This window comes from Penicillium longicatenatum (assembly GCF_028827895.1).
Source record: "Penicillium longicatenatum strain IBT 33135 chromosome Unknown contig_3_segment0_segment0, whole genome shotgun sequence".
In the NCBI taxonomy this organism is placed as follows: Eukaryota; Fungi; Ascomycota; class Eurotiomycetes; order Eurotiales; family Aspergillaceae; genus Penicillium; species Penicillium longicatenatum.
In genome coordinates, this window is record NW_026643121.1 from 3452453 (window position 1) to 3479971 (window position 27519).

Genomic DNA, 27519 nt, shown 5'->3' on the forward strand with positions numbered 1-27519 from the left:
GATTTGGCTGTGGTCAACAACCTTGGAAGGTCTACTCTAGTCTACATGCTGCTTCTCCCCAGATCGATCGTACATCCTGCCACAAAACTTCAGAGAAGAGGGGAGAGGAGGTTTTGAGAACCGTCAGCTTTGAACCCGAAACTGCCCCTGTTGTCCACACGTGTAGTATTTCAGGCTTGGCAACGGGGCCGTTGTTTACCCACGAGGCAGCAACGTGTTTCCATGTGCAGTTGTATTGCATGGTGGACTCCATCCCTCGCCAGCCGCAAATATTTTTTTTCCCATACTCTATATTTTCTTAGCTACACCTCAGCTAATATGTCACCCAAAACGTTCATCGTCACCGGTGCTTCTAGAGGTAAAGGACCAATTCAATCCATTGCTTAAGTCAGCAATTCAACTGAAGCCCGTGAAACCTGACTCATTCTACCCACGATACAGGCATCGGCCTCGCAGTCTCTAAGTTTCTTCTCGCTGCGCCTCAGTCACACCATGTGGTTGTGATCGCCCGTAGTGTTGAGCCCCTCCAGAAGCTGAAAGACCAGTACCCTAATCAAGTTGAGGTGCTCAATGGCGATCTTGCGGATTTAACTCTCGGTCAGAAGGCCGTCGATCGGGCACTAAACTCATTCGGCCGTCTGGATGGATTGGTTCTCAACCACGGCGTACTAGGACAAGTGGGCAAGATCGCCGAGGCGGATCCAGAACAATGGAAGCAGGGATTTGATGTCAATTTTTTCAGCTTGGTGGCTTTTGTAAGTTGATTGCGGATTTCATTAATGTCGGGGGGACGGTTATGTCCGGGGGAATCGCTGAACATAGGGCTGTTAATCAATGGTTGCTCACGCTTATTTCGCTACAGATCAAAGCTGGACTTCCTGCGCTTCGCCAATCCAAAGGCAGGATCATCTTCACTTCAACTGCTGCAGCCGTCTCAGCATTCAGGGGATGGGGTTTGTATGGTGCGAGCAAGGCGGCTATGAACCATCTGGCCCTAAGTCTTGGAGAGGAAGAGCCCGACGTGACGTCCGTGTCAATTCAGCCGGGCCTGGTCGATACTGAAATGCAACGCGAGATCCGCGAAGATCTCGCTACCGCTCTGGACCCTCAATTCCATGCGATCTTCACTACCGTTCATAGTGAAGGGCAGTTGCTAAAACCAGAACAGCCCGGCCACGTCATAGCCAGATTGGTGATCGATGCTCCGAACTCATTGACTGGCAAGTTCCTATCGTAGGTTTGCCTCTATTCGCTCTGCAACCTTTCTCTCTGCTTGTGACTGATAAGACAAAGATGGAATGATCAAGATCTGGCAGCTTTCCAACAATAGACAGATGGAAGGGATCTATGCATCACGTTCAAAATGTGCCACCATAGAATATCTTTGTGATATGGGCACCATGTCTCAGAAGCATTAAGTGCAGAGTACGACACATCGAAACGTTCGATAAGGATTCTAGGGGGCCAGGCTCTTTGTGAGTTTCTTCATAACTGGGTATTCAATTGAGTGTCATGAATGACAACTTTCACAAGTTGTCGCGCTATGTACATGGAAAACAATAAACCTTGTGCCTGTCTGTAAAGCGGCAGCCCGTAGCGTCATCATACAAATTGAACTCCATCAAGTTCAGTGCTTAGCCTGCTCTGTACGATTGTTAGCATCACATTCGACTTTATTGTCACCACAGACCGTCCACTTACCCTTGTTGAGATCGGCCTTGACATCGTGGGACTTCTCGTCCTTCTTGTCAATAATGGCGTCCTTGGCAGCAGAGGCACGAGTGCTCAGCTTGGCATCGTCATCCTTGGCGACTTGCTTGTTGGTCTCCTTGGAGGCCTCAGCACCGGTGCCCTGGATGGACTCGGAGACGTAGTTTGCGGCGTTCTGTTAAAGTGTTAAATATTGCTGGGGTAGTTGTCGAACACGATCACGAACCTTGACGGTGTCCATGGCGAATGTGAAATTTGAAAATGAGTTGTTTGGTTTGAGAGAGATGATAGATGATTGTGTGTTGGGGAAAAGATGTTGTCCTTGCGCTGAGAGGAAGGGCTATTTATACTTGGTTGGGAGCAATCTCTCATATCACCACTACGTCATCGTTCCAAGGTGAAGCTTGAACGTCAAGCCACATCCCAGTTTGACTAACTCCCATAACCGGTCATGATGATCTCAAGCTAAGCCTCTTTCTTGAATAATGAAAATTCAAGTTTGCCGTATCCATAAGCTCAATTTACTTCTTGAAATTGTGGCAAGTCGTACTGCACTTTATTGTCTGAAGATCCACCTCACAATACTGGAGCAAACCAGGCCCGGCCCGATTATATCATACCTCCCCGGATTGAGGGCGGTGGCCTTAGCTCACCAGCAGATCGTCTTCAAAACTTGGTCAGCTGGTGAGTTAATCTACGCCGGATCATAGCCGACTTGAAACCGGGACTGGTGGTGGTGGGGTTTGAGATGCCTCAGGTACTTCAGGGGGCCAATCCGGCCAGTTGATCAGAAGCTCTAGAGATGATCTAAATCATTGTCTTGATGATGACCTGGAATTTTGCTCGAGTCATGGGAGCAGGTCCATCCAAAGGAAACGACAAGATCTTCACAGAGTACTCCGTACAGTCATTTGGAAATTTAAAATATGAAGCCCTGTTAGATAAGACTGACCATTTGATATCTTTCTGATCGCGAAATGCTTTTTTTATGCCTTTTACACTTTCCTTTATTCCATACTTTTTCTTCCTCTTTTCTTCGCAGGATGGGAGTCTTACTGGTAAGCGCAGTGACCCATCCCGCTGCCCATGAGGCAAAATGGCCCAGGGACCAGAGGCATCGTAACAAGTGGAAGCTTGGCATACTGATCTTTTCTCTCTTTGAAGACTTCTTGATAGAATGATAATTGCTGGGTAGATCTTGAATATTCGAACATGACTCCAGTGATGGCTCTACGTATCTGAGCAATGGGCGTGGACGATATATATCGCACGCTTCACTGTGGACTTGCGATCGCGTTCCTACCTACGTCCTGGAGCTAAGACATGACGGCAATTATAACGCTGGTGGTCAAAATTTTCAGTGGATCCGAAGCTTGGAAGCCTTGGAAAAGATTCATATTCATATGGTTGATGGTGTAAAGTAGTGGCTCAACGTTTAATCTAACTGAAGAGTTCATGCCGATGTGGTCAGCGGAATGGATCAGTCAGCGACGCAACTTTTTCCCCATCCCCCCACCAACAACCCCGAGCTCCTCAGCTCAAGGCCTGTCATTGATAATTGGTTCCTGTGTCGCTCTTGACTGCTGATATCCTGCTATGGCTGACAACGCTCCCGCCACTTCGGAGCCATCAGGACGGGGTCGTGGTGGTCGCCGCCGCGGCCGCGGAGGGGCTCCCCCGTCCGGCCAGACAGATGGCCCACGCAACGCAGGGGGCGCCGCTAGCAGAGGTTCCAAGCCTCGCGGTCGAGGAGGCAAGGGCGCTGGAGGTCGTGATACATCACAGACGGTGAATGGGTCTCAGGATAAAGATACAAAGGCCGCACCAGCTTCAACTGCGACGGTTGGTCCAAAGGCTCTCCCGGCTGCCACCGACGACGCCGACGACGGCGAGGTTTGCTTCATTTGTGCCTCGAAGGTCGAACATACCTCTGTGTCTCCATGCAATCACCGGACCTGCCATATTTGTGCGCTGAGACTACGTGCGCTATACAAAAACAAGGGTTGTGCGCATTGTCGGGTAAGTTCCCCCAATCTTGGCCGCGCATCATTCGCAAGTGCTGATCTGTGGGGATATAGACCGAGTCAAGTTTTGTTATCTTTACCGACGACCCAGTCCGACGATTCGAAGACTTCGAGAAAAAAGATTTTGCTAGGACGGATGACAACCTCGGGGTTTTGTATGAAAAAGATGAAATTTTTGAGGACACCGTCTTGTTGCTCCGCTACAACTGCCCCGATGAGGATTGTGATGTCGCCTGCTTGGGTTGGCCGGATTTACATCGCCACGTGAAGAGCAAGCATAACAAGGTTATGTGGTAAGTTTCCATACAACCCTATTGTTACCGACTAGTTGACTAATTGCTATGATTCTAGTGACCTTTGCACGCGGAACAAAAAAGTGTTCACCCACGAGCATGTCCTCTTCACGAGAGACGAATTGCGCAAACACGAAAAGCACGGCGACGACAAACCAGGCGCGATCAACCAGAGTGGATTCAAGGGACACCCGGAGTGTGGCTTCTGCCGCCAGCGATTCTATGGCGATGATGAGCTTTACGCCCACTGTCGAGAGCGTCACGAACGCTGTCACATTTGTGACCGACGCAGTTCCAACCGCCAGCAACAATACTATGTCGATTATAATGCCCTTGAAGACCACTTTCAGCGGGACCACTTTGTGTGCCTCGACAAGGAGTGTCTGGAGAAGAAATTCGTGGTATTCGAGTCTCAGATGGATCTCAAGGGACACCAAATAGAGGCACATCCAGATGGTGTTTCGAAGGATATTCGAAGAGACGCACGATTAGTCGACCTTTCAGAGTTTGATAATATGCGCAGCCCATACCAGCCACAACGTCAACGGCGTGGTGCTGGTCGAGGACGAGACCCCAACGCTGAGCCATTACCGGCCTCAAGTGCGCAGACATTATCGCGGGCTGAACTTGCCTTTCAACGACAAATGGACATTCAGAGCGCGCAGTCCGTTTCAACGCGTAGCTTCGGCGGCCAGCTTACTAGAAATGACACTCAAACAGTGCAAGCACCATCTCGGTCAGCCGGTGCTACACCAGTCCCGTCATCCTCACGTCCTAGACCTCCAGCTGCAGAGCTTGAGAGCCTGAGCCTCGCCGCTAACCCAGAGCCTCTTGGCCCACAAGATCAAGCCCGAAAACTGCGCCACACGGCAGTGGTTGAACGAGCTACTAGTCTTCTCCGCAACGACACGAATAAGCTTGCCGAATTCCGCTCCAGAGTGTCCAGTTATCGGACCTCTGCCATTTCAGCCACTGAGCTCATCGACGCATTTTTTTCTTTGTTTGACACATCCAGCTCTGATCTGGGTAAGCTCATCAAGGAACTCGCCGAAATTTATGAGGAGGACTCCAAGCGTATTGGTCTTTTGCAAGCTTGGAATGATTGGCGAGCCATCAACGAGGACTATCCTGCCCTTCCCGGTCCCGGTGGAATCTTGCCTGGCATGTCACCAGGTACCGCCAACACTGGCGGCAATCGCGTCCTGCGTCTGAAATCTTCCACGGCCCAGTCCTCGCGGTCCGCTGTCGGCCGGAGCGGTGCGATGCCATCTCCATCCTCAAATCCCTTCCCCCCTCTCGCTGCCTCGGCTGGCCCCTCCACTCGACGTAGCAAGCCTGCTGCCTCCACTCCATGGGCCGCTGCTGCCCCACCACCTCTTGCCCGCCCATCCGTCCCTAATGGCCCCATTGGCTCCTCTTCTTCAGGTCCATCTGCGCCTGCGCGCGCCCCCCGGTGAAGACCAGTGCTGACGCCTTCCCGGCGCTCCCCGCAGCTGCTCGGCCCAACGTGATGATGGCCGGCAAAACGCGTGGCTACGTCCGTTGGGACGATCGTCGTGGCCCAGCTCCCACTGCTTGGGGATCCAACCCCTCTTCTGGCCTTGCTTCTCCTGCTGAACCGTCTGATGGAGATTTTGATGATGAAGCCGGCAACGGTGGCAAAAAGGTTAAAAAGAAGAAGGGTAAACAGACCCTTTATCACTTCGGTTAATTTGGAATACCCTAGATACATGCTGCGGCCATGCTATGGTCCGATCAATAAAAAATAAACTTTGAAATTACTTCTGATGATTGAGACAGTTCGTCATTAAACAAAATACTTTGTCAGTTGATACTGATTGATCATATGTTGATATCACGCTCTACGCCTTGCTCTTCTTCACCACCAAGTCCATATAGCGATCCAGCTTTAATGCTACAAATAATGAGATAATCATACAATCCCTCATGGCCCTCACTAGATGAGCACCACATCATCATTATCAATCCTGTCTTCCTCAGAGCCCGATTCGATCAAGATTGGATTGTCAACAGATGATTCTGCGAATGATCGGGGCCATTCCTGATTCTGTCTGTCTTCCCCTAAAGAGACCTCATCTTGTGATTCCAAGGCCTCTGGAACCGTTTCACTCTCCTCCGCCCGCTCTTCCTCGCTTTTCTCAGCTGCCTCAACTTCCTGACTAGCCGCAGCCATCTGCCATGCAAACTCATCCTGTAACTTCTTCAACCATCGGAAAAGTGACTTGTCATCCATCGTTCCGTTTCGAGCGATGATAAGCTGTTCGTGCAGAGATAGCAATAGTTTTCGCTTGCGCGCAATAGCCACAGTATGCGATGGATTGTTCCGACGCTGAGATATCCGATCCAGTTCTTCCGACACGGTACTCGCGACTTCAAGGACTTTAGGTGGAAGATCCACCAACTTCGCAAGCGCAATTCCATATCGATGACCTGGAACTGGACCCTCGGCGATGCGGTACAACATAGTGATCTTGGCTGCGTCCGAGGTAATCTCAGCTGCTAAATGCAGGTTGATAACACCACTGCGCTCAGACAAAATGCGTGCTAAATCATGAAAGTGTGTGGCGAACCAGACGAATGCGTTACTTGCGAGAAGCGCTTCGGCCAGCGCAATGGCGATGGCGAGCCCATCATTCGTGCTTGTTCCCCTTCCTAACTCGTCGACAAGAACCATACCCCGAGGCTGGACGTTACGCAGAATAAAGGCCATTTCGCGCATCTCTGCTGCAAAAGTTGACACATTTGCGTCCAGGTTATCGGTTGTTGCCACGCGCGCAAAGAGCTGGTGCATGATTGGGAATGATGCATACTGCGCCGGGACAAAGCAGCCAATCTGTGCCATAACTGTTGTCAAAGCAAGGGACCGAATATACGTCGATTTACCACTCATGTTGCACCCGGTGATGATCTGGAACCGGGTCTGCGGTGTTGCGTACGCGTCGTTGGGGATGAATTTGCTGGCATGGATCTGCTCTCGGATGGGATGGCGTCCGGCTTTCATGGCTAGTATGTCCGTTAATTCGGGTCGGATGTAGTCGTAGCTTGTTGATAACTGGGCAAAGGCTGCAAGCATGTCGAGTGTGGCTATCGCCTCGCTGATTCGGAACAGTCCTGACACTTCGGAGCAAACGTCATGGAGAAGTCCTTGGATGGTCTGGTCGCTTAGGCTGATCACTTCGTTGTGAGCATCTGTGATTTTCTGATTCAGCTTTACTAGATCGAGTGTTTGGCATTCGATGCGGTTCCTCTTTCGAAATACATTGATAAAAACATCGGGCAATGGCTCGGGCTCGGCGGAAGGAATGCAAATGAAGTACTGGCGAGCAGAATCATATTTGAGGTCTAGAGTCATGTCATGGATGTCTAAAAATATCAGCATATAAAGATCCCTGTAGAGAGACATTCGACTTTACCCCCTAGCTTGGACACAAGTTCTGCTGCATCGGCATTCGCTTCCTTGTAAGTTTGCCTCGCTACATCTAGAAGGCTATTGAAGCCGGCCTATGACATTTGTTAGGCATATTTGAACAAGGTTAATGGAAAACAATATCGCACCTTTACACAGTATATTCGCTGGTTTCGAAGATCCAGTGGCTTGCTTTGATAGGTGACATTCTCATTTAATACATCCTCAATGAGCTGCTCCACTACGTGATGCTCTGCGGGATTGCACACCTAGATCGATTAGGCCTTGCAGTGCACTGACTTTGTGGATGAGTAGATACCTCACGGATCGTGATAAGCAAATCACTTTCTGCTGCCCCTAAAGCCTGATATATCTTCTTGATGGCAGAGACGTAGGTTTTGAGGATTATGACATTGTTGACCGACTGTTCAACGTATTGGACAGTCTGTTTTGTCGGGACCAAAATGATCTAAGTACTGATCAACAGTGTCCAATGCAAAAAAAAAAACATACATATGCTCACCGAACTCAAAACTTTATCAGCATCAAGAAAGCCTTTCAAAGCTTGTCGGACTGATGCAAACATGTCTTCCTTGATGGACAAGTCTTCCACGGCATTGTATCTCGCCGTCAGCTTGTGTCGCTCCGTGCAGGGTTGAAGAATGGTCAATCGGAGGAGCCTAGCTCCCATTGGTGTCAATGTCTCGTTGAGCAGGCCATACAGGCTATCCCGGGACTTGGCAACATGGAGGTTCTGGATCAACTCTAGAGAGACGATCGTCTTCAGATCAATTGTCATAGACCCCTGCGAGGGCTCAAATCTAATCCGGAGCGAATGAGGAATAAAAACCCGCTGAAGCTCCGATTCGACATATCTAAGCGCCTACATCGAAATCAGTCAAAGCACTCATCGGGAGGACCTCAGTGCGTACCGCTGCAAAACAGCACGCTGCAAAGTAGCTTCCACCTAAGGTGACCTTCAATGAACCTGCCTCATCCGAGAATGCTAACCGATCCAAATACTCCTGTCCTGCTTTGTCAGACCAGTACCGGCGATCGAGGAATGTGAGGATGGGGTCGGGTAGGCTCTCTTGGATAATGAAGCGCAGCTTAGACTCGGCGACAGTGCTCATGAAAAGGATCTCATTCGGTTCGAAGACACTAATTTTGGTGACGGTCTTGACGTACGTTGGGCTGTCGCATATTTGGCACAGAACCACCTCTGCTGTAGCCAGGTTGACAAATGCTAAACCGACGGTGGATGAAATACCACGGGATTCACTGACGGCACAAACAATGTCTTGTGCTGCGATGCTGGTCGCCGTAGTGGTTGGTCTTGCACTCGCAGGGCGTCTACTGGATGTGATCCTCGTCGGTAAAGAAATGGACGAATGAGCCGAGGACTCGCGAAACAAGGTGGACATGGTGATTGTCGGGTTGGATGAGGGGGAAGGTAACTTCTCTCGCTTCGAAATGATAGTACATACATACTAGGGCTAAGGTACATGACTGCCACATTATTTTGGCTTTTCATCCAAATGAGTTTCAGCCTATATTCTAAATGATCAATTTACCCACTAGCTCAATCTCATGGTCCTCCCTTGCCAGATTGTATCGATCGAATGTTGACATTGAGTCTAGTGGTGATCTATATCCGCTATCAGCAAGTGACGTTGGAGCCCCGCGATAAGATAAGGCCCCGATCTCAAATTTTCTTCCTTCTCCAACTACCACAAGAAAAAGACAATGTCGACTCTCGTGCCCCCACCTAGTAAGCGCCAAAAGCTTGCGGCAGCCGAAAAGGCGCGCGAGCAGCAGGAGATTCAAAGTATCCCCAGTGATCTTGGCAGCGTTCGTGTGCAATTCTTCGACCAGGCCACTGGTGATGCTACCGGGCCTGCAGTCTCAGTCCCCGTGGCCGATGCGAACATCAAGAACCTGGAAACACTGTTGAACACATTGCAAGGAAATGTATGACCCTGATTTTGGCTTTCATCAACAATTGTTCGTTCTGACCTAGTTTGCCCAATAGGACGATGATGAACGAGTGCCGTATCGCTTCACCCACCACCCCGACAAACCAGAAGGACAAACCATTGACATTCTCTCTGACTTGTACCACTCGCTACTCCAGCCTGGCGTTAAGACTACCGAAGATACAATCTCGCTGTTCTTTACTCCCCAAGCCGTGTTCCGGGTCAAGGCTGTCTCCCGCTGTGCAGCCTCTATCGCCGGTCATGGTGAAGCCATTCTCGCAACCTCCTTCTCCCCCGTCTCGTCCTCCACTATGGTCTCCGGAAGCGGTGACTCAACCGCTCGTGTCTGGGATTGCGATACTGGAACTCCTCTCCACACATTGAAGGGTCACACCAGCTGGGTGTTGGCCGTGGCATACTCGCCTAACGGCGCCATGATCGCGACCGGTAGTATGGACAATACCGTGCGGTTGTGGGATGCGAAGAAGGGACAGGCGCTCGGTGGCCCGCTCAAGGGTCACGCAAAATGGATTACCAGTCTGGCCTGGGAGCCGTACCATGTGCAGGAGTCTGGGCGGCCTCTTCTGGCGTCGGCGTCCAAGGACTCAACTGTCCGCATTTGGGATGTTGTCTCCAAGCGCATTGACAAAGTGCTGACTGGACACAAGGGCTCTGTTACCTGTGTGCGGTGGGGTGGCACTGGCAAGATCTATACTGCGTCGCACGATAAGACTATCAAGATTTGGAACTCCAAGGACGGCACCCTTATTCAGACTCTGTCGGCGCATGCCCACCGTGTCAACCACCTTGCTCTTTCTACTGATTTCGCCCTGCGTGTTTCTTACCATGACCACACTGGTAAGGTGCCTTCGACAGAAGCTGAGAAGGTTGCTGCGGCGAAGAAGCGGTTTGAGGAGGCTGCGACTGTGAACAACAAAATTGTTGAGCGCCTGGTGTCGGCTAGTGATGATTTTACCATGTACCTGTGGGATCCGTCCAATTCGACCAAGCCCGTGGCTCGCCTCTTGGGTCACCAGAAGGAGGTTAACCACGTTACTTTCTCCCCTGATATGGCATACATCGCCTCTGCTGGATTTGATAACCACGTCAAGTTGTGGAACGGACGTGACGGAAAGTATGTTATCCCATTCACCCATTGTCAATCGGAATTCGTCGCTAATAAGTGCTTTCAGGTTTATCACTACTTTCCGCGGCCACGTTGGTGCGGTTTACCAGTGCTGTTTCTCCGCAGATTCGCGACTTCTCGTGTCCTCATCCAAGGACACAACTCTCAAAGTGTGGGATGTGCGCTCGGGCAAGCTGTCAGTGGATCTGCCGGGTCACCAGGATGAAGTATTTGCCGTTGACTGGAGTCCCGATGGGCAGAAGGTCGGCAGTGGAGGCAAGGACAAAGCGATTCGGATTTGGCGGAACTAGACAAAAAGTATAGAATGATACCCATTGCCCGATAGAATTTTACGTACAGAGTATTTTGGTTTCAATCATCTCATTAATCGGGACAGTTAATAGTAGGCTTAAGGCCAAGTGGTAACGAAACAATACAAGACAATGTATGTACAAAAGGCTATATGCCCGAGTAGATTTTCACCAACTATCACACCAACGAGGGAGCGTTCGGGGGGCAACTCCCTTAAATGTACTGCCAAGCAGGGATATCACCGCTGTAGGTCAAAGCGATGGCAGAGAAGCCCAGACAGTCAGCCACGTCGCCGGAGGGCACAGTAGCGTTCTGCAAAGCAGCGAATACCTGCCAACGGTTATCGGTAGTCGGGCAAGCCATGAAGCCCTGAGCACCCCAGCTGTTCACGGTGTAGTGAGACCAGGGCTGGCCAGTCTCGTAAATCAGACCACCGACAGCAGAATCCGCGGGAATAGAAGCAGAGTGGGCCTGAGTAAAGCTCAGAGCACCAGTGGGATCAACATAGACCTGCTGACCACCAGGGACCTCGACATCCTATATCATGAGTTAGTATCGTTTTCATATGTCCTGTTCCACATTCCAATATATTGTGTCACATACCATGGCGTTACCACCTGCAGCGAAAACGGTCTGGTTACCCGGAGGGCACACGATGCCGTCAATACTCGGGCAGTAGGAGGCGGTAGTGCCGCCGAGGTAGAATTTCCGGCCTGCAGCGTTCATCTGCATGTAGTGGATTGGCGAGGCAGAGCGGACGGCCATAACGCCGAAAGCTGGGGGGTTGGCTGCGGCTGTAGCAACAGGAGCTGGCGCTGCCGCAGCCAGGAGAGGAAGAGCGATGGAAGCAATGACGGCCTTCATGATTAGATAGGAATATAGTTGAAGATTGGAATTGAAGTAGATTTGGATGCGATGAGATGAGTGAATAATATTCCTACAATTGCGCGCATCTCACGCCCTCTTTATAGAGAGAGAGCATCAGACATGCATCGGTAAACCCCGCGGATATTGAACAAAAACAAGGGTCCGCTGTGCTTGAATCCCAAGGAACCAAAGTCGATGACAACGTTCAGGGCCGATGAGGCGGGGTCGCCGAGTGGCGAATCCCATTGGTCGTGAGTGAGACAACATGACTTTAGGCTCGTTGCTATGCGCCACTAGTCTCTTGTACAAGATCGCGTGTGGCACAATCCTTTCCCGAGTTGCCAAATGTCTCTCCCCTCGTTCTCGAGATGGTATAGTGAGCTCCATGAGTGAGACAAGAATGCCAAGCGGCATCAACCAGGAAAAATGACTCGGCGGGGCCATTATATCCATGGTTTGCAGTGCAGGCGTAAACACGAATGCTGATCTGCATTGCCATGTCTCATTCTATTCTATTCTTGTATACTAGTCTTGTCCCATTTTTAGTCGGCGTTCAATTTCTTAGACAAATACGAGAATAAATCAACTCGATGTAACTATACTCCATAGAATAATGTAACCGAACGGATTCAAGGCAGACCTTGTCGTTCCTCTGTGCGCTCATTCAATCCCCACGCCGAGCTACTCCCGTCATGCACCGTCGCTCTACGCATATCGCGCCGATACTTTCCCTCGAACTCACCGCCCACAGACCGATGCATGACACTTGTATTATCCCAGAGCACCAAGTCCCCAGCATGTTCCCATCTCACACGAAGAACGTATTTCGACTGCGTTGCATGTTCGAATAATCGCTCAAAAAGCGCCTTCGATTCGTCCGCTTCTAACCCCTCGATATGGTGAATATGCGCTGCTATATACAGCGTTTCCCGACCGGATGCTTCATGTCGCTGGAGTAAGCGGTGTCGACTCATGGGGTACTCAGCCGGGTCGACATTGAGGAACGTTTCGGGTGCAGCGACTTTGCGCGAATGCCACAGTGAGTGCGCAGCTATGTAATCTCGTTCCCGCAGCTCGGTCTGGAGATGAGGTGGGAGGTCGGCAAAGGCTGTGCGGACATCTGCAAATTCAGTTTCTCCCCCCATGTCTGCGGGTGGGAGCTCATGCGCCCGGAGAAGTGAGTACCCGGCTCGGCGGGGGTTAAAGCTTGAGTCGACGTGGAACAGTCCGTTGCCCTGTGGCCTGTTTAGATGGGATTGGAGGATGCAGGGTTAGGCTTGTACCTTGTTCCACTGGCGTCGGACGTTGTCTAATGGGAATACCATTCCGTCTAGATCAATGTTGCTTACGTCGAATAAGTGGACATCAGAGAGACGATGGGCCCGTCCGCCAGATATGTAGGGGGTTACGTCGTCCAGCTCACCGAACTGGGCTGCGAATGCGACGTGGTGGGCGTCGTCGAGCGCTGTGTTGCGGAACACGCAGATGCCATACTACTATTGTGTCAAAGGGATGCGGCTGCATGACAGGGGTATACGAACCTTGCTGATGGCAGCTAAGATTTCTTGGAAGACATCCTTCTCTACGGGGCGCGAAAAGTCGACACCACTGATTTCAGCTCCGAATGTGGGATGTAACTCTGTGATGGTGATGTGAGTGAACGGCGCAACTAGACCGGGCATGACTATGTATGGTTATCTCGGAGGAGCGACTAAAAAAGGGCCTTCGTAAAATTGGTAAACTGGTTCTTGCCAATGTAGGGTCCAACGATGATGTTTATACATGTAGCATAGACCTCGGGATATGTAGTCTAGTGTATGGTGATCTCGGCTCAAAGAGCGCGACGTGCGGGGAAGACTCGGACTTCTGTCCAGATGATAACATGCTGATAGTGACTTCAGAGTACACCTCGCCTTTATCATACCGGGCTCTTGCATCTGCTTTGTACAGGGGTTGGTCGAAGTATGAATTTAGACATGTGTCTCAGTACCCACACCTGGACCTGGATCTAGGCAGTGTATACGGGGCTAGAACCGTCTAGTTCCTTTTGAAAAGATACTCTCATAGGTCGTAGCGTGTAGGTTTGAAATCCATGCTCATTTAAAGTGATTAAATTCCGAATAAATAGCAAAGTACCTATCGAAGGTACCTAGTAACACGAATTGCTGGTGTCAAAGCATAAGTGTCACACCGATTCCAATCTTCACCACTGCTGACGCACCTAGTGACTATAGTCAATAGCTACCTGTCGCCAGCAATGGTATGATACTTGTAACCTTGGAAATCCTTCAATGTCACCCGCTTCAGATGCCTGAGATTGCAAGGGCCAAACAATGAGAATTACTCAAGGGATAGTCCAACCCGAAACGAGCATGGATTGACGACAATAAAGGTGTATATATATGACCGGCTGGTCCGACTCCTGGTATAAACATGGCCGAGGCCAGCAGAAATGAAAAGCCAAGCACCCCACCCAGAACCTATCCGTTTAGCAATATAATCCCCAGAAGAATAATGAAAATAAGGAAAAGAGGCCACCGAGAACACCGTAAAGCCAACACGCCCCCTTTTAGTTGCCCCACGTCTTGATCCATCCAAGCAAGAAAATAACCCTCATCCATTCATCCATCTCCAGGCGGGGAATGCGTCTCCGCCCCGGGGGAATCGTTTCGTGTCGGAGCAAGATGGGTCATGCCCATCTGTGATTAAAGGAAAGAAAAAAGATTGCTTTTATGCTCTTTCTAATAGTCTCCCTCATCATCGTCGTCATCACCGCCACCACGACCGCGAGGACCCTTCACTCCGTCCTTTCGGATGGGGATCTTAATGCCCTGCAGCGCGAAGCATTTGCTCAGCTGAGTGCTTTCAATGACACCGGGGAACTTCTTTGCTGAGAAAACCTGGAATGGCTCGCTGAATACCGACGCGAGAACCGGAGCCGTTCCATGGTTAATGACGGGAGCGCCATTGCTGGTTTCGGTAGACTGCGTCCCCACGTTGACAAAACTCATTTTAAGTCTGTTGACCATTAGCAAAGGTTCTCTTTTTGGATGAAGGGGGTGCCTACCGGAAGGAGCCTTCTGTGCGGACGCTCAAATCTTGCAAAATAAACCATACACCAATCTTGTTATCGGGATCCGTCAGTCTGAAGGCACTGGCACTTAAGCTTCCGATCAAATTGCGAGTGAACATTCCTCCAGGTCCGCCGGTAACCGCCGGTGCGGGAGACATGGCGGGTTGCATCTGAGCTTGAGGTGAATAACCGTACTGCGGGTAGCCTACTTGCTGGTTGTAGGCATTCTGATACTGCATCTGTGGGGCGCCGTAGTAGTTGTTCACTGGCGGATATCCGACTGGATTGCCATAGGGCTGGCCATAGCCAGGCGGGTAGGTCGGAGACATGCTCTGGGGTGGAGGCGGGTACGAAGATGACATGGCCGTTGAGATTGAAGGTGAGGTGGCAGAATGCTTCACAAGGTTGACTTCATTGGTGCCCTCGGCATTCCATAAGTCGACCGTCAGTACGTAAAATGAAGTATCAATCTCACTGTAGGGTGTTAGAGAAGAATCGCCCAGAGCTGCCACGGAGAATCTTACTTGATATCAATCTCTTTATCCGTTTGCGCATCTCTCACAATGAGTCGAATGCACGGTGGCGGTGTAATTGGTCGTCGATCCTACAGACATTCATGTCAGTCCGAACACCAACAGCAAGAGGGCTCATTATGAGGGAGCAATCGAACGCACTTTATCACCGAAGCCACACATGCGAGCTCGGATGGGCTGTTGGACGACTTGCAATGACCAGAGACGGCCATCATGCATGGTCGTCACGGGTGCGAGGTGATCGGAGGGGCGTAGCGGGCCAGTGCCTGGCGTGGGATATGCGGCGGACGGCGCAGAGATGCGATCCATTGAAAGAGGTGGTGGTGGCGGCGGCACCGGATGGGCCCTTTCCTGCTCAACGGCGTACATGGTTCGTGCAGGCGATGAACCGAGGGCCGAAGCTCACGATCGAAAGGATGGGTCCGATTGTTTTTTTGAGATTCTCTGGGGTGCTGGTGGACCCTTGTTTAAAGTTGTTTAGAGGCGGGGGGACAGGATAAGTGGCATGCGACCCCGCTAGAAATCCACACGTCAGAGTTGAAGCATCGACTTCCCGGGGTTGGGGCGGTCGCGAATATGCGAGTATCCGGGGACAAGTGGTTTATCGAGGGAGAGATAGATGGCTGAGGAGTGGAAAAGGGGGGAAGGAAGAGAAGAGAAGAGAGAAGGAATCGAACAAAGTGTAAAGCCAGTAGAGGAGGGGGTGGGAGAAGAGTGACGTTCTCGAAGCAGACTTTGGTTGCAGTTTCCGCCATGAAAGATCCGCCGCGCAGGAACCTAGACCCAAAGACTGTAAGGTGCGACGATTGCGGTCATTAGCTAAGCGGGGGCCCGGCAGAATTTAGATTGCTTTCCGTTACATCTCGAGGAGCAGCGAGGAATCGTAGAAGAACCAGGATGATTATAGGGGAAAAAAAATCACTTCCATTTCAGTCATTGGTCATTTATTCAACATTCCACACGATCGATTCATGGATCTGCTATATGGGGGGTGTTAGCGCCTATCTAGCCCAAGAATGTAGCATGTAGCTCATCGATCTAGCGCGAGAGATCGAATTGATTCAAATGATGACCACTCCGATGATTGACTCATTCGTAGAGAGCTAGACCTTGAATCTACATGATCTCCCTTTCATGATGCCTCTTTTCTCTACAAACCCTCATCTACGTCTCAAGGCGGAAAGAAAAGCGGTCAACCCTGTCACCATCTGGTCTGCCACATTCGCCCAAAACCCAGACGGTCGGGTTCATTCAGCAACCCCGGTCCTGACGAATCGCAAGCCCCCATTCGCGCGCGACAGAACCTGCCGATGTAACCGCGAACTTGCAGGTTTTTTTTCTTCTCTCTTTGGGAAATCCCTTTCCCCCTACCACCGCCGTTTGCGGACAAGCCGGCCCACTCAGCGGGTCAACCGGGACACGAGAACCATAAAGGAAATCCGACTTGACCGGAACGGGATTGGTTCAGCAATTCGCCTTGACTCGGCTGATTCTCGGGACCGTGCACGCTCGGAGATTACGGAGTATAACGTCCCGCAATGAGGTCGGTTGTACAAATGGCTAGGGAGGACAGGGAAATTCCGTTGTGAGAGGTTGGCGACTTTATCTTCCGATTCTATACATCTTTGTTTTCTTTCTGATGGACACCGGGCCCTGTCCCGGAACCACTTCCCGTCGGCCCATGTTTTAGTAGGCGCCTCCTGTCCCAAGAATACACGAACCTCGCCGGCGTGTCCTATGGTACGATCTGTGAATGATGCGGGGGATCAAGTCCATGGATGAGAGGGAACACGGAGCCTCAATCCGGAGCCCTCGTGGATATACCTCGACATGCGCTGATCTGCCAAGGTGATATCTTCAACGTACTCATCGTGGTGTTTCTTCTTGCCATGACATATCACACTGACAAAATCCAAGCCACCCTCATGATATCTCTCAAGATTTTTTGTGATCTGTCCACAAAACCATGCCTGCGGAGGATATGACCACGCTTCAGAAGTGACCTGACAGGGTCCCTTCCATGGTTTCTACTCTGCATGCTGTGATACATCCAACGGCCAAGTACCCAAGAGATCAAAATATAGCCCGGTCCGTGTGTCACCCACTGCAAAAATAGAAGAAGTCATGAGTTTGAATGATCGATCATTCGTTCAACCTTGGTCACATCGGTGTGCGTATTTGGATGATACTCACGGGCTCATGTATCCACGAGGAGTCGCGGCCGTCATTTCCCTCCTGCATCTAGCTGCGTGTGGCCGCGTAGATAGATTGGCTGCAAGAGTTCAGGGGTAAGAAAGCAAATACCGCATAGATTTTTCATCTAGACCAATTGCAGGCGAGCCACCTTGCCTTTTATCTCCGTCACCAATGAGGCGCCTTATCCACATGTTGCAGCGCCCGCGCGTTCATGTTCCACGATCATGCAAGGAATTTCTTTTTATCCCATGGGAAATTACATATCTCGGATCGGGACGAACCCCCGTTCTGCCCCACGCCCGATATTCAGGGGAACGTGCTTAAAGAGTCAGCCCCTTGCAGCCACCCCTCCAGTTATTCATATGCGATGAGCCCAGTCTCGTGGTAACTTCCGGGGGAAGCAATGCGTCCAGATCGGTGAGTGGTGAACGAGTCTAAAGTCGTCGTCAGCTTGCGTCATCTGATCTGCGTTTTCCCCTGATTATCATGCAAGCTCAGACTCTGCAGAACTCGACGTGTTGCACGAGAGATCTTGTGGAACTGCGTATGATAGGAGAATTTTGGGGGGTTTCTAAGGAAAGATAATCACCGAGGTATTTCTTCTTGCTCTGGTGATCGATGGTGGGCTCGCACATCATACTTTGTAATCATCGCTCAAAGGCGGGGAAACGGTGCAAGAGACCTCGAGACCAAGAGTTCCCTCCTGGGGATACATTGGGATCTGGTGCGCTGGTCGACTAGGATAAATCCGCAGTGACCCCTGGTCCATGCCGGGGTGGAGTCATACGATAAGGGACACATGGCCCAGATCCAATCTCGAGCTTTGGAGCAAAGGTCCTGGGCTACCCGTAGGGTTTTAAACATGCTGCCCGATGACCTCAACTCACCGCAAGTGCCGTGCGCTCGTCTGATCAAAAGCACCCTATTGGCTCGGGAATCGATCATACCCCGCACAAGGGAGAGGAATCTGCGTGTGATGTCGGGCTTATAGACGGGAGATATAGTTGAGTCTAGCGATCATGGCGGTGGAGAAATGGGGCTCGGGGTCATATATGCCATATTGCTCCAAACTGGTGTGATGCGTCCACCCGACTGTTGATCCACGTTCTGAGCGGACATATGCGAGTACAATGTTTGCAAATTTGAGTTTCGTTTCTCTCTTTCACCGTGGTTTTCGCTCTGTGTAGGACATGTGGGGCTGTTCATTTCCACCCCGGACTAAGTCCAGCTGTCTAACGCCTTGGGGGGCTACCATCCGAATCATTCCACGAAACCACTATATCCCTTGTCTAGGTCCCGATCCTTACCTTGGCAAATACTTCCAAGGTTAGGATATTTTTCATCAACCCTCCACGTCAGATGTACAGTAGTGTGGTTACAATCGCTTAGTTACGTATTCTCTCAGCAAACCTTGGAATCTGATGTGAATCCTCATGACGCCATTCTGCTAGGGGTTTGCGAGTAAGTCCTCCAGTCCGATCGGCTCTCGCCTGTCGACTAATTGGATAGGGTTAGGGAGATCATTTGGTCAGTAGTGGTCGGGGCTCATCATGCCTGCACTAGATGGCGTGCTTAGTGTCGACTAGTTCAAGCCCAATATGGAGTATATAGTATACATCCGCTTATCAACTGACATTGCATCCCCACTTTCCGCTATGTGCATCCGGGCCTTTCTCACGCAAGGAGCACTTGACATGTTGTGATATGCGAGATTGGATGGCGCATCGCGTCAAGTCCTCAACTATTTGATGGTCGAATTCCCCCGTTTCCGGGCAGGTTATTCTAGCCTGGACCGGCTTGTATATTCGTTGGTGTTGGACAGTATATGATTTGTGATTTCCCTCTGAGATTTGCAGTTCCAGTTCAACTTGGTAAATACAAATCTGGTATACCTCTCTCCCTGACACAGGTTGAGAGCTTACGATATGATCATGTTCACTCATACCTGGGGCGCAATTGTTGTGCTGGCCTCATTTCTGGTGTCGCCTAGTAATGCAATCACCTATACGCCATTAAAGCCTCCGTCATATCCCTTGGCGGTGCGGAGTCCCTATCTATCAGGTGAGTGCTGATCCTTTTGTTTTGATTTACCCCGGAATCGGCGATCTAACTAGGGTGATCGGCAGCATGGATCCCTGGCAATGAAGTTGAATCATTACCTTCCTACAATGCCCAGTTCTGGGCCGGGAATGATTTGGTCTGGTCGGTAATCGCTCGTGTGGATAACACCACCTATAATCTATTTGGCGTGGCCAGCCCCAATGACGGCACCACATCGGGCACCGTGACCGCGGCCACGTACACCTCGACACATTCCACTTTCACCGTGACAGCCGGCTCGCGCAGCTTCAAACTAGACTTCTTCTCGCCCGTATCACCCAAGAATTATCTCCGCCAATCTCTGCCCTTCTCTTATTTGACGGTGACGCTCGCTGCAGGCGACTCAAGCGCCGTTCAGATCTACTCCGATATTAGTGGCAGTTGGACAGGCCAGTCCACTGATTCCAGCTGGACTTACTCCACCAACGGATCGACAGGCGTCTTCCAGATCGAGGCGGTCGGGCAAGCGACTTATTCGGAAAACAGCGATGGTCAAGCTCTGTGGGGCAGCGCCGTCTACGCCACCCGTCCGTCTAGCAGTAGCACGCTCTCCACTCAGGCCGGCCCACGGGTCACGGTGAGGAAGCAGTTTGTCAGCGACGGCACCCTGACTGGCACGCACGCGGACTGGACCTCGGGTGCAGTCGTAGGATTTGCCCATGATTTGGGAACAACTGCGGACGAATCGGCGGTCACTTTTGCGATTGGTCACGTGCGCGAGGCGTCCATTAACTTTCTGGGAGCCGCGCAGACAGGTTACTACCGGGCAACTTACCCTGATACCGTCGATGCCGTCTCGTACTTCCTTGAAGACTACGATGCTGCCAATACCGAGTCAACCAAATTTGATGACTTGATTTCCAGCACGGGAGCCTCCAGCTTTGGATCCAATTACTCCGATGTGCTGGCCCTTTCTGTGCGCCAGGTCTACGGCGGGATTGAGGTGACCATTCCGAATGAGTCCCTCGACACCAGCGAGGTCCGTGCCTTCATCAAGGAGATCTCTAGCGATGGCAATATCAACACCGTCGACGTCATTTACGCGACCTTCCCTATATTCTACGTCCTGAGTCCCGACTATATCAAGTTGCTCCTCACCCCCGTGTTCGAGTACATGGCTACCGATGCCTACTCCGAGAGCTATGCAGTGCACGATATTGGGGCGTCATATCCGAATGCGACGGGCCATTTGTCTTCCGGCGAGTCCATGCCGATTGAGGAGAGCGGCAATGTAATCTTCCTCATCTACGCATATCAGAAGGCCGGTGGGGACACCGATTTGTATGACACCTATTCTTCCCAAATCAAGACTTATGCGACCTACCTATACAACAATGGACTTTACCCAGCTGCGCAGCTGTCCTTGAATGATGCGCTGGGAAGTCTTGCGAACCAGACCAACCTGGCCGTCAAGGCTGCTGTCGCGCTGACTACATATGGCAAACTGGCTAGCGATACAACATATGTGACTACGGGTCGTGACTGGGCAGACAAAATCTGGACAGATCATTTGGGCACCGATGCTGCTGGAACCCGCTTCTTGATCCAGTACGACATCACCCCCTGGTTCCTCGTCTTTAACCACTACCCAGACAAGCTGTTTGGGCTGGATGTCTTCCCAGATGATACGTACAATGCTACCACCAAGTTCTACCCTACTGTGCGGGAAGATGCAGGTGTGCCCCTAGATGGTACCATCGGCTGGGGTCAGACAAACTGGCAAAGCTTCGTGGCCGCCACTGTCAGCAGCGACGCACGGGACAGCTTCATCAATGACATTTGGGCATACATCTCTAATGGTCTGAACACCGCTCCATTTTGTGACCGGTACTGGGTCACGGCTAGTGGCAGCTACTCCGCTGGCGAAGCCTATTCCTTCCGTGCGCGGCCGACATTAGGCAGCCACTTTGCATTGGCGGCGCTCTCTGGCGCCAATATTTGGTCTTGATGATTTGTGAATATTTGCATTGCATTTGGAGGAAGTAATGACCTCGAGGCTGTTTTTGCTCTTGGATACCCGTGGATTTTGCCTGATATACAGTTGTCCACTTAGTCATAATATATGTTTCGTGCCTTTCAAAGGTTCATTTACTTGTTCATCTGCCGCAGTACCACAGCTCACTTGCGCCTCCGAGGTTGGGCTGTATATCATGATTAAAAGAGATCAGCATCCACCGCCAATCGTCAAAAAGCTTCCTTTCATCTTGAATTTCCCTCCCCCTGCCCGTTTTTCTTGTGCCTTTACTAAAGCCTTCTCGCGGGCGCGCACCCGTTTACTGTGTTCCCTTGAAAATCGCTTCTGGGCCTTTTCCTCGCTCTTGGTTGGTTTTTCATCGGCGGTCTGTTTATATTCGCGCTTGGATGGTTTCTCGGTATTTGACCGTAGTTTAGATATCATTTTCTCGAACATCTTGAGCCGCGCATGTAATCCAGGATTGCAAACAGGTGGTTGTAGTGATCTGGAATATAGAAGCGTGTTGGCTATCAGCTAACCAGAGATCCATGGAACACATACAAACGTTATCTTTGGGTTGAACCTTGGAAAGTCGTGGTGTCTAGCTGGTACAGATGTAGGTGGGAAATTGGATCAGGGTCGAAGATGGGGCCGTGGTTCATATACTGTATAGCCCCAAAGGACTAAATTAGCAACGATCGTCGACAAGGCTACGGATTGTGTCGTGCGTGGTCTACAGTAACACCTGGTGACTCTTGCCTAACCTTATATTGGTTATATTGGTTACGGATATAGTTCGGGATACACGCAGTAAGATTGACTGTCTCGGATCAATTAAAGTCCTAGTTCGAGATGAAACGCGTACATCTAAACTTTATTATACTACAAGTGTAACAAAAGATAGGTAATGAAGATGGTAACAGTCAGATTGTGGGTCAAGAAAATCCCTTCTATGCACTCTATGCGTGGTATATAAAAAATAATCCATAACTCGTTCATCGGTAAATTCAACGTGTTTGTTCATCAGCCCGAAATTACACTTTCCATTGGCACGAACTCAAATCCGTTTTCGTTTTTGTTTTCTTTTTTTTCTTCCTTCGAATCCAATCCCCCTTACTCAATAGCAGACTGAGAGTTGCCGTGCATGACAGGGTTGATCTTGGACTCCCACTTGAACTTGAAGTCGTCGCCAAGCTCTTTGCGGATAGCAGCCTGGACGGCCTCCTTGACGTTCTTGAAGACACCGAAGTTGGCGGGGTTCTCCTCGTCGTTGTCACCACCCTGGAAGACACCAGTGCGGACCAGACAAGTGTTCCAGCCGTACATGTTTCCACCGACGATATCGGAGGCCGGGTTGTCACCGATCATGTAGATGTTCTTGGGAAGCTTCTTCTCGCCGTGCAGATCCTCCATCCAGTCTTGCATCACCTCGTCGGCGTAGATGTAGGTGGCCCGCTCGGGCTTACCGTACAGCACACGCTCGAGGTCGTTACCGGAGGTGGCCTTGTACATGGCTTCCACACCGAGACGGAAGGCACCGAGGTGGAGACGTGGGGGACCCTTGTGCTCGGTGGGGCAGAGAAGATCACCTTGCGAGAAGTAGATGGGGATGTGCTTGTGCTCCTTGGGGTTCTTGGTGCGGGTGAGGAGGTATCCGTCCTCGGACATGAGGAGATCGTTGATGATCTGGAAGTCGGTCATCATATCCCAAGACTCGGCGAAGCAGAGGATGGCGTCGAACTTGACCTTGGAGAAATCGCGAGGGCGGGCGCCCTTGAGGTCCTCCTCTGTGAAGTAGCGTTGAGGGGAGATCGTAGGGTCCCAGGCGACAATGTCCTTGGGGTGGATGACATTCTTAAAACCGTACTGCTCAGCCACGTCGCGAATCTTGTAGCCTTCGCCACCGCAGACCAGCACGGTGTCGTAGTACTCAGCAAGAGCCTGCATGGGGGTGTGTGACTGAATAAATTGATCCAGGTGGACGGGCTGCTCCAGAATCTCGGAGAGCTGCTCAGTGCGAGCCTTCTCAGTCTTACCACCACCGTTGGTGAGGAGGATGTAGGGGAACTTGATGCCTGCGGAAATACCGTGTTAGATGACTGGTCCAAATGGCTCCTGTTAGGATCAGGTTGGGGGCTTCTTACCAAGTTCGTTGTCACCGTTCAGCATCTTCAGGGTATCACGACCCTCCTGGATCGGGTTGTTACCGTGAACCAGGACACCATCGATATCGAAGGCAAAGGCCATGTTCTTCACAGCAGCCACCTTCTCCGGGGACATGTCCTGCACCTGGGAGGCCATGATATCCCGTCCCACGACGCTCGGCCGGGAGGCACGAGACAGACGTGAGCTCCGCGACATCCGCGGGGATCGGGGAATGGGGAGGGAGGTACCGAAGGAGTTGCGAGAGCCACGACGGTCCCGTGTGGAGGGACCCAGGCTGAGGTGGTGCATCATGGCGGAGGTGCCGCTCATGGAGCTGCGAGTGGCCGGGATCTCAATGGTCTCTCCCTGCTCATTGGGAATGGGAATTTGGTGGCTGTCCCGTGGGGAGCGAGCGGCCTGCGCATCGCCAGGGGCGGCGGACTCGACGCCAAGGTCAGCGTCAGAAAAACGAGGCATGGTGGATGGTGGTTGTGGTTTGGAGGGGTATATGGAAGAAAAAAAAAGATCCACGGCCGAGGGGTATCTGAAAGGGTATATATGTAGAAGGGCAGAAAGTGGAAAGTTTCAATAGACCCCTCAAAACTGGGTCACGGAGCAGAGTACCGAAGAATAGTGTTTGGTTGATGACGAGGGACCCGATTTACTTATAAACGATGACGCGCTGATCGGTTCCCTTATGAAGCATTCCCGGTCTACGAGCTCTGACTGGTGGATCCCCATAATTTCTTCAAGTCTTATACGGCCAACGTCCGACCAAACGCCCGATTGTCTCAACCCAGCCTAGTCAGACCGCTAACAAAGAGCAAAGGGAATAAAAATTATGGAGACGGTATGTGACGTGGCATTGAGTACCAATCATTTCCAGAAAAGCGCGCATGGAAAGCGCTCATTTAGAAACCGCCCTCTTGGCGGGGTGTGGGAAGGTTTGGAATTTGTTTAGAAAGGAGTTGACGTCATCGGTTAATTTCAGATTCGTTTGGCACAGATTCGAAAGGCGGGATGTCAGAATAAGCTTGTGCCCCTCGGCCAACTTTCCTTGACCCTCAGTAGCTTCATCCTTGTCCATAGAGCTTCAAGGATTCAACCTTCCTTTGAAAAAAAAAGAATAGATTCTTCTCCTACCTTCTGCCTCACAACTGTTGCTGTCTACCATGACGTAGGGTCGCTAACAATCACCCATGCATTAATTCGACAAACCCCTCCGGGTTTACCCATTGCGGGCTAACCGAAAAGGACGCATTGAGGTGGATATCAGTGGATTTGAGATCCACTATACCAGCCGTAAGTGGGTTGAGGTGGCGCCGGAGATGTAACATGCGGGTTCCCGCAACACCGAAGTTATAAAGAGAAAAGGAAGGTATGCACGGAGAACAGGAAGTGACTGAGACCGGAGGATCTTCGTAGCGTCAAGGCCCAAGCACGAGAGAGACCGAGACCAGGGCACGATCGGTATGTGGGAAGACGCCCAATCGGTAGAAGCCGCTTATCTGCGCGCCGTGATTGGCTGATTAAGCCTCAAATCCCGTGCTCTAGCGCACGATGACCTAATGCCGATTATGCCGAAGCCCGGACGTTTTCGGGTGCTGTTTGCATTAATGTTCTTCCGCGTCGTGGAAAACCGGATCCCTTCTTTCCTTATAGGGCTCGCGGTGTAAACAGTCGACGCCCCTGTATCAGACAGATCCAATGAGACCCAAAATTGGAGGGTTTGGGGGATCAGGTACGGAAACTTTGGTTCATGACTGAAACGTCGTGTTGATGCGATCCTCCATGCGCAGCACCCCACCATCCCTCTCTTCCCAGTTTCCCTGCACGATGTGCCCAATGCAAAAACGTTTTGCCTCGGGAAGGCTTGCATGATGATCATTGGGGAAACCTGCAACATAATCCCGCATCGGCTGAACCAATGGCTGGTTTCGGTGCTCTCCAAGGAGGGCCCGAGAGAGATCAAAAGCACAAGTGGCATGGTAGATAGAGTTTGCGTCACCGCTGGATCATAGGCTCTTAAAATTTTGGCCCATTGGACGCCTCAGCCGTGCTGCCTATGCAGAGAATACTTAGTGCAATGGATCGCCCGTGGTTTCGCCGTGGTGGCCATGATTCAGGTTGTTGCCCGAGCTAAAGATCTAGATCATCCACAACGGAGTGGACTGCTCCGTGGAGTATCCTGATTGACGGAAATGAGAGTCCATGCTAAATGGTCTGAAATACAATCTGCCATCCCCTATGTAGAGGTATATGGGGTCTACATGTGGCTAAATTACTGTAAGCCGATGGATTGGCATACGTCAGGTTCATGATAAGGACTGATAACGGTTCACATCTATCGCTGGGGATCATGGAAGAAAACAACCTGCACAGTTATATCGTCTCGTGCGTACCGAGAGAATGGAGAACTGAAGGCCAGTCGTCCCGCGATCAGCTCATGGTGATTCCCACCCAGAGAATTGCGAGTCAAATGAACGGCAGCATTATCATCTTGGACGGTCGTCCGCTCCTCTACAAATTTCTCTTCTACTCCCTCCCCAAAGACAAAGTCCTGCGGCGCAGGCGTTGCTACCAGGGTTGGCGGGCTCTGCTTCTCCGATCCGAGCCATTTGCCCACCAGGCCAACCGCCTGCGCACTGGATAGATTATCCCATAAGCCATCGCTGGCCATGATCAAGAAAGACGGCCTACTAGGATCGATCTTTGTACTAGTCACCACGGGCTCGGCAGTCAGATATGGTGGCGTCCGAACATCATACCGAGGCGTCAAAGGAGCCGGTCCGTAAAATCGCCTCTGCATCTCTCTCTGAAAGTCTAGGGGCCATTTCCACCGACTATCCCCGAATGCCCGGGACACCATCAGGCCTAGTACACGTCCACCTTTGACCATGTTCTCTTCGCCTGGATGCTCTTGATGCAGCCTGGCAACCTCCTCTTGGTTACTACCGCTTTGGTCCACGGACAAAGGAATCGTCTCCCAGGTGCCGTTGGGTCTTTGTTGGCCCAGCACAGCTCTAGAATCGCCGGTGCATGCAACATGCAGCGTACTCGTGGTAGAATCCAAGATAGAAAGCAAAGCGCATGAACCTGCATACGCGGGTTCCATCTTTTGGGCTCTGTCTTGCAGTGGCTCTTTGCTGCGAGACGCATCCTCGGCTGTCTTGAAAATAGTGGCGTCAAGGTTCAAGAACCCTTTGACAAGAGCTTCTTGGATGCGCTCTGGCGGGACTGGTTCATCCGATCGGATTTGGTCTAGACTGTGTCGTACGTAGGGGAGCAGTTGGTGTTTCAATAATTCTGCTGTTTGCCAGCCTGCATGTCCATCAAAGACTGCCCAGGCCATCCATTGTTTCCCGTCATTCCACGGCGAGGGAAATTGACCATGAAAGAAGCGATCCTCACAGGGGCTATTAGATGCCCATTGGGTGCCGTCGTATCTATGAACACCAGCAATGCCAGCGACTGGGAGCGAATAGGCATTCTGTGAGATTATCTGGGTCACCTGGTCTGGTGAAAGGCCCGGCCCGAACGTCAAATGATCCGTGGGCGGAGTGTCTAACCGTGGTACATCAGACACCGGCACTTTGGGTGCATCGTTGCCAGAAGTTACCCACCATAGACCTGGGCCACTGATGAGACCTCCAACCACGGCATTTCGAACCCAATGCGAAGACGCTGTCTTTGTTGAATAGAAACATCTGGCGGACGTGGTCACACGACCTAGACGTGGTCGAACCCGAGCGCCCAATGAGATCGAGGAGAACATGTAAGCCA

General features: G+C 51.2%; 12 protein-coding genes across 12 annotated transcripts; 4 read left to right on the forward strand and 8 right to left on the reverse strand.

Annotated features, from left to right (window-relative positions):
• Positions 1–318: 318 nt before the first annotated feature.
• N7484_006645 (SDR family oxidoreductase) lies at positions 319–1237 on the forward strand (the record flags this gene model as incomplete). Its single annotated transcript, XM_057117063.1, has 3 exons — positions 319–358; positions 442–755; positions 863–1237. 3 exons carry the CDS (start codon positions 319–321, stop codon positions 1235–1237), a joined length of 729 nt encoding a protein of 242 aa, XP_056972946.1.
• Positions 1238–1627: 390 nt separating this feature from the next.
• Positions 1628–1951, reverse strand: N7484_006646 (uncharacterized protein; the record flags this gene model as incomplete). The annotated part of the gene is made up of 3 exons (XM_057117064.1): positions 1628–1644; positions 1702–1885; positions 1937–1951. 3 exons carry the CDS (start codon positions 1949–1951, stop codon positions 1628–1630), a joined length of 216 nt encoding a protein of 71 aa, XP_056972947.1.
• A 1355-nt stretch (positions 1952–3306) lies between these two features.
• N7484_006647 (E3 ubiquitin-protein ligase HEL2) lies at positions 3307–5738 on the forward strand (the record flags this gene model as incomplete). The annotated part of the gene is given in 4 exon segments (XM_057117065.1): positions 3307–3729; positions 3789–4024; positions 4086–5480; positions 5492–5738. 4 exon segments carry the CDS (start codon positions 3307–3309, stop codon positions 5736–5738), a joined length of 2301 nt encoding a protein of 766 aa, XP_056972948.1.
• Positions 5739–5984: 246 nt separating this feature from the next.
• N7484_006648 (MutS family protein MSH4) lies at positions 5985–8878 on the reverse strand (the record flags this gene model as incomplete). The annotated part of the gene is made up of 6 exons (XM_057117066.1): positions 5985–7411; positions 7462–7549; positions 7604–7723; positions 7774–7923; positions 7978–8337; positions 8387–8878. The coding sequence occupies 6 exons, from the start codon at positions 8876–8878 to the stop codon at positions 5985–5987; spliced, it is 2637 nt and encodes an 878-aa protein (XP_056972949.1).
• A 322-nt stretch (positions 8879–9200) lies between these two features.
• On the forward strand, positions 9201–10867 carry N7484_006649 (WD repeat protein; the record flags this gene model as incomplete). The annotated part of the gene is made up of 3 exons (XM_057117067.1): positions 9201–9425; positions 9487–10565; positions 10624–10867. The coding sequence occupies 3 exons, from the start codon at positions 9201–9203 to the stop codon at positions 10865–10867; spliced, it is 1548 nt and encodes a 515-aa protein (XP_056972950.1).
• A 214-nt stretch (positions 10868–11081) lies between these two features.
• N7484_006650 (putative IgE binding protein) lies at positions 11082–11732 on the reverse strand (the record flags this gene model as incomplete). Its single annotated transcript, XM_057117068.1, has 2 exons — positions 11082–11405; positions 11472–11732. 2 exons carry the CDS (start codon positions 11730–11732, stop codon positions 11082–11084), a joined length of 585 nt encoding a protein of 194 aa, XP_056972951.1.
• Positions 11733–12364: 632 nt separating this feature from the next.
• N7484_006651 (TauD/TfdA dioxygenase family protein) lies at positions 12365–13417 on the reverse strand (the record flags this gene model as incomplete). The annotated part of the gene is made up of 3 exons (XM_057117069.1): positions 12365–12970; positions 13019–13228; positions 13277–13417. 3 exons carry the CDS (start codon positions 13415–13417, stop codon positions 12365–12367), a joined length of 957 nt encoding a protein of 318 aa, XP_056972952.1.
• Positions 13418–14476: 1059 nt separating this feature from the next.
• N7484_006652 (velvet factor family protein) lies at positions 14477–15710 on the reverse strand (the record flags this gene model as incomplete). The annotated part of the gene is made up of 4 exons (XM_057117070.1): positions 14477–14753; positions 14803–15282; positions 15333–15412; positions 15483–15710. The coding sequence occupies 4 exons, from the start codon at positions 15708–15710 to the stop codon at positions 14477–14479; spliced, it is 1065 nt and encodes a 354-aa protein (XP_056972953.1).
• Positions 15711–19462: 3752 nt separating this feature from the next.
• N7484_006653 (glutaminase family protein) lies at positions 19463–21585 on the forward strand (the record flags this gene model as incomplete). The annotated part of the gene is made up of 2 exons (XM_057117071.1): positions 19463–19598; positions 19664–21585. 2 exons carry the CDS (start codon positions 19463–19465, stop codon positions 21583–21585), a joined length of 2058 nt encoding a protein of 685 aa, XP_056972954.1.
• Positions 21586–21801: 216 nt separating this feature from the next.
• N7484_006654 (uncharacterized protein) lies at positions 21802–22047 on the reverse strand (the record flags this gene model as incomplete). Its single annotated transcript, XM_057117072.1, has 1 exon — positions 21802–22047. One exon carries the CDS (start codon positions 22045–22047, stop codon positions 21802–21804), a length of 246 nt encoding a protein of 81 aa, XP_056972955.1.
• Positions 22048–22704: 657 nt separating this feature from the next.
• Positions 22705–24213, reverse strand: N7484_006655 (haloacid dehalogenase-like hydrolase; the record flags this gene model as incomplete). The annotated part of the gene is made up of 2 exons (XM_057117073.1): positions 22705–23666; positions 23736–24213. 2 exons carry the CDS (start codon positions 24211–24213, stop codon positions 22705–22707), a joined length of 1440 nt encoding a protein of 479 aa, XP_056972956.1.
• Positions 24214–26080: 1867 nt separating this feature from the next.
• N7484_006656 (PP2C family serine/threonine-protein phosphatase) lies at positions 26081–27511 on the reverse strand (the record flags this gene model as incomplete). Its single annotated transcript, XM_057117074.1, has 1 exon — positions 26081–27511. The coding sequence occupies one exon, from the start codon at positions 27509–27511 to the stop codon at positions 26081–26083; it is 1431 nt and encodes a 476-aa protein (XP_056972957.1).
• Positions 27512–27519: the final 8 nt, after the last annotated feature.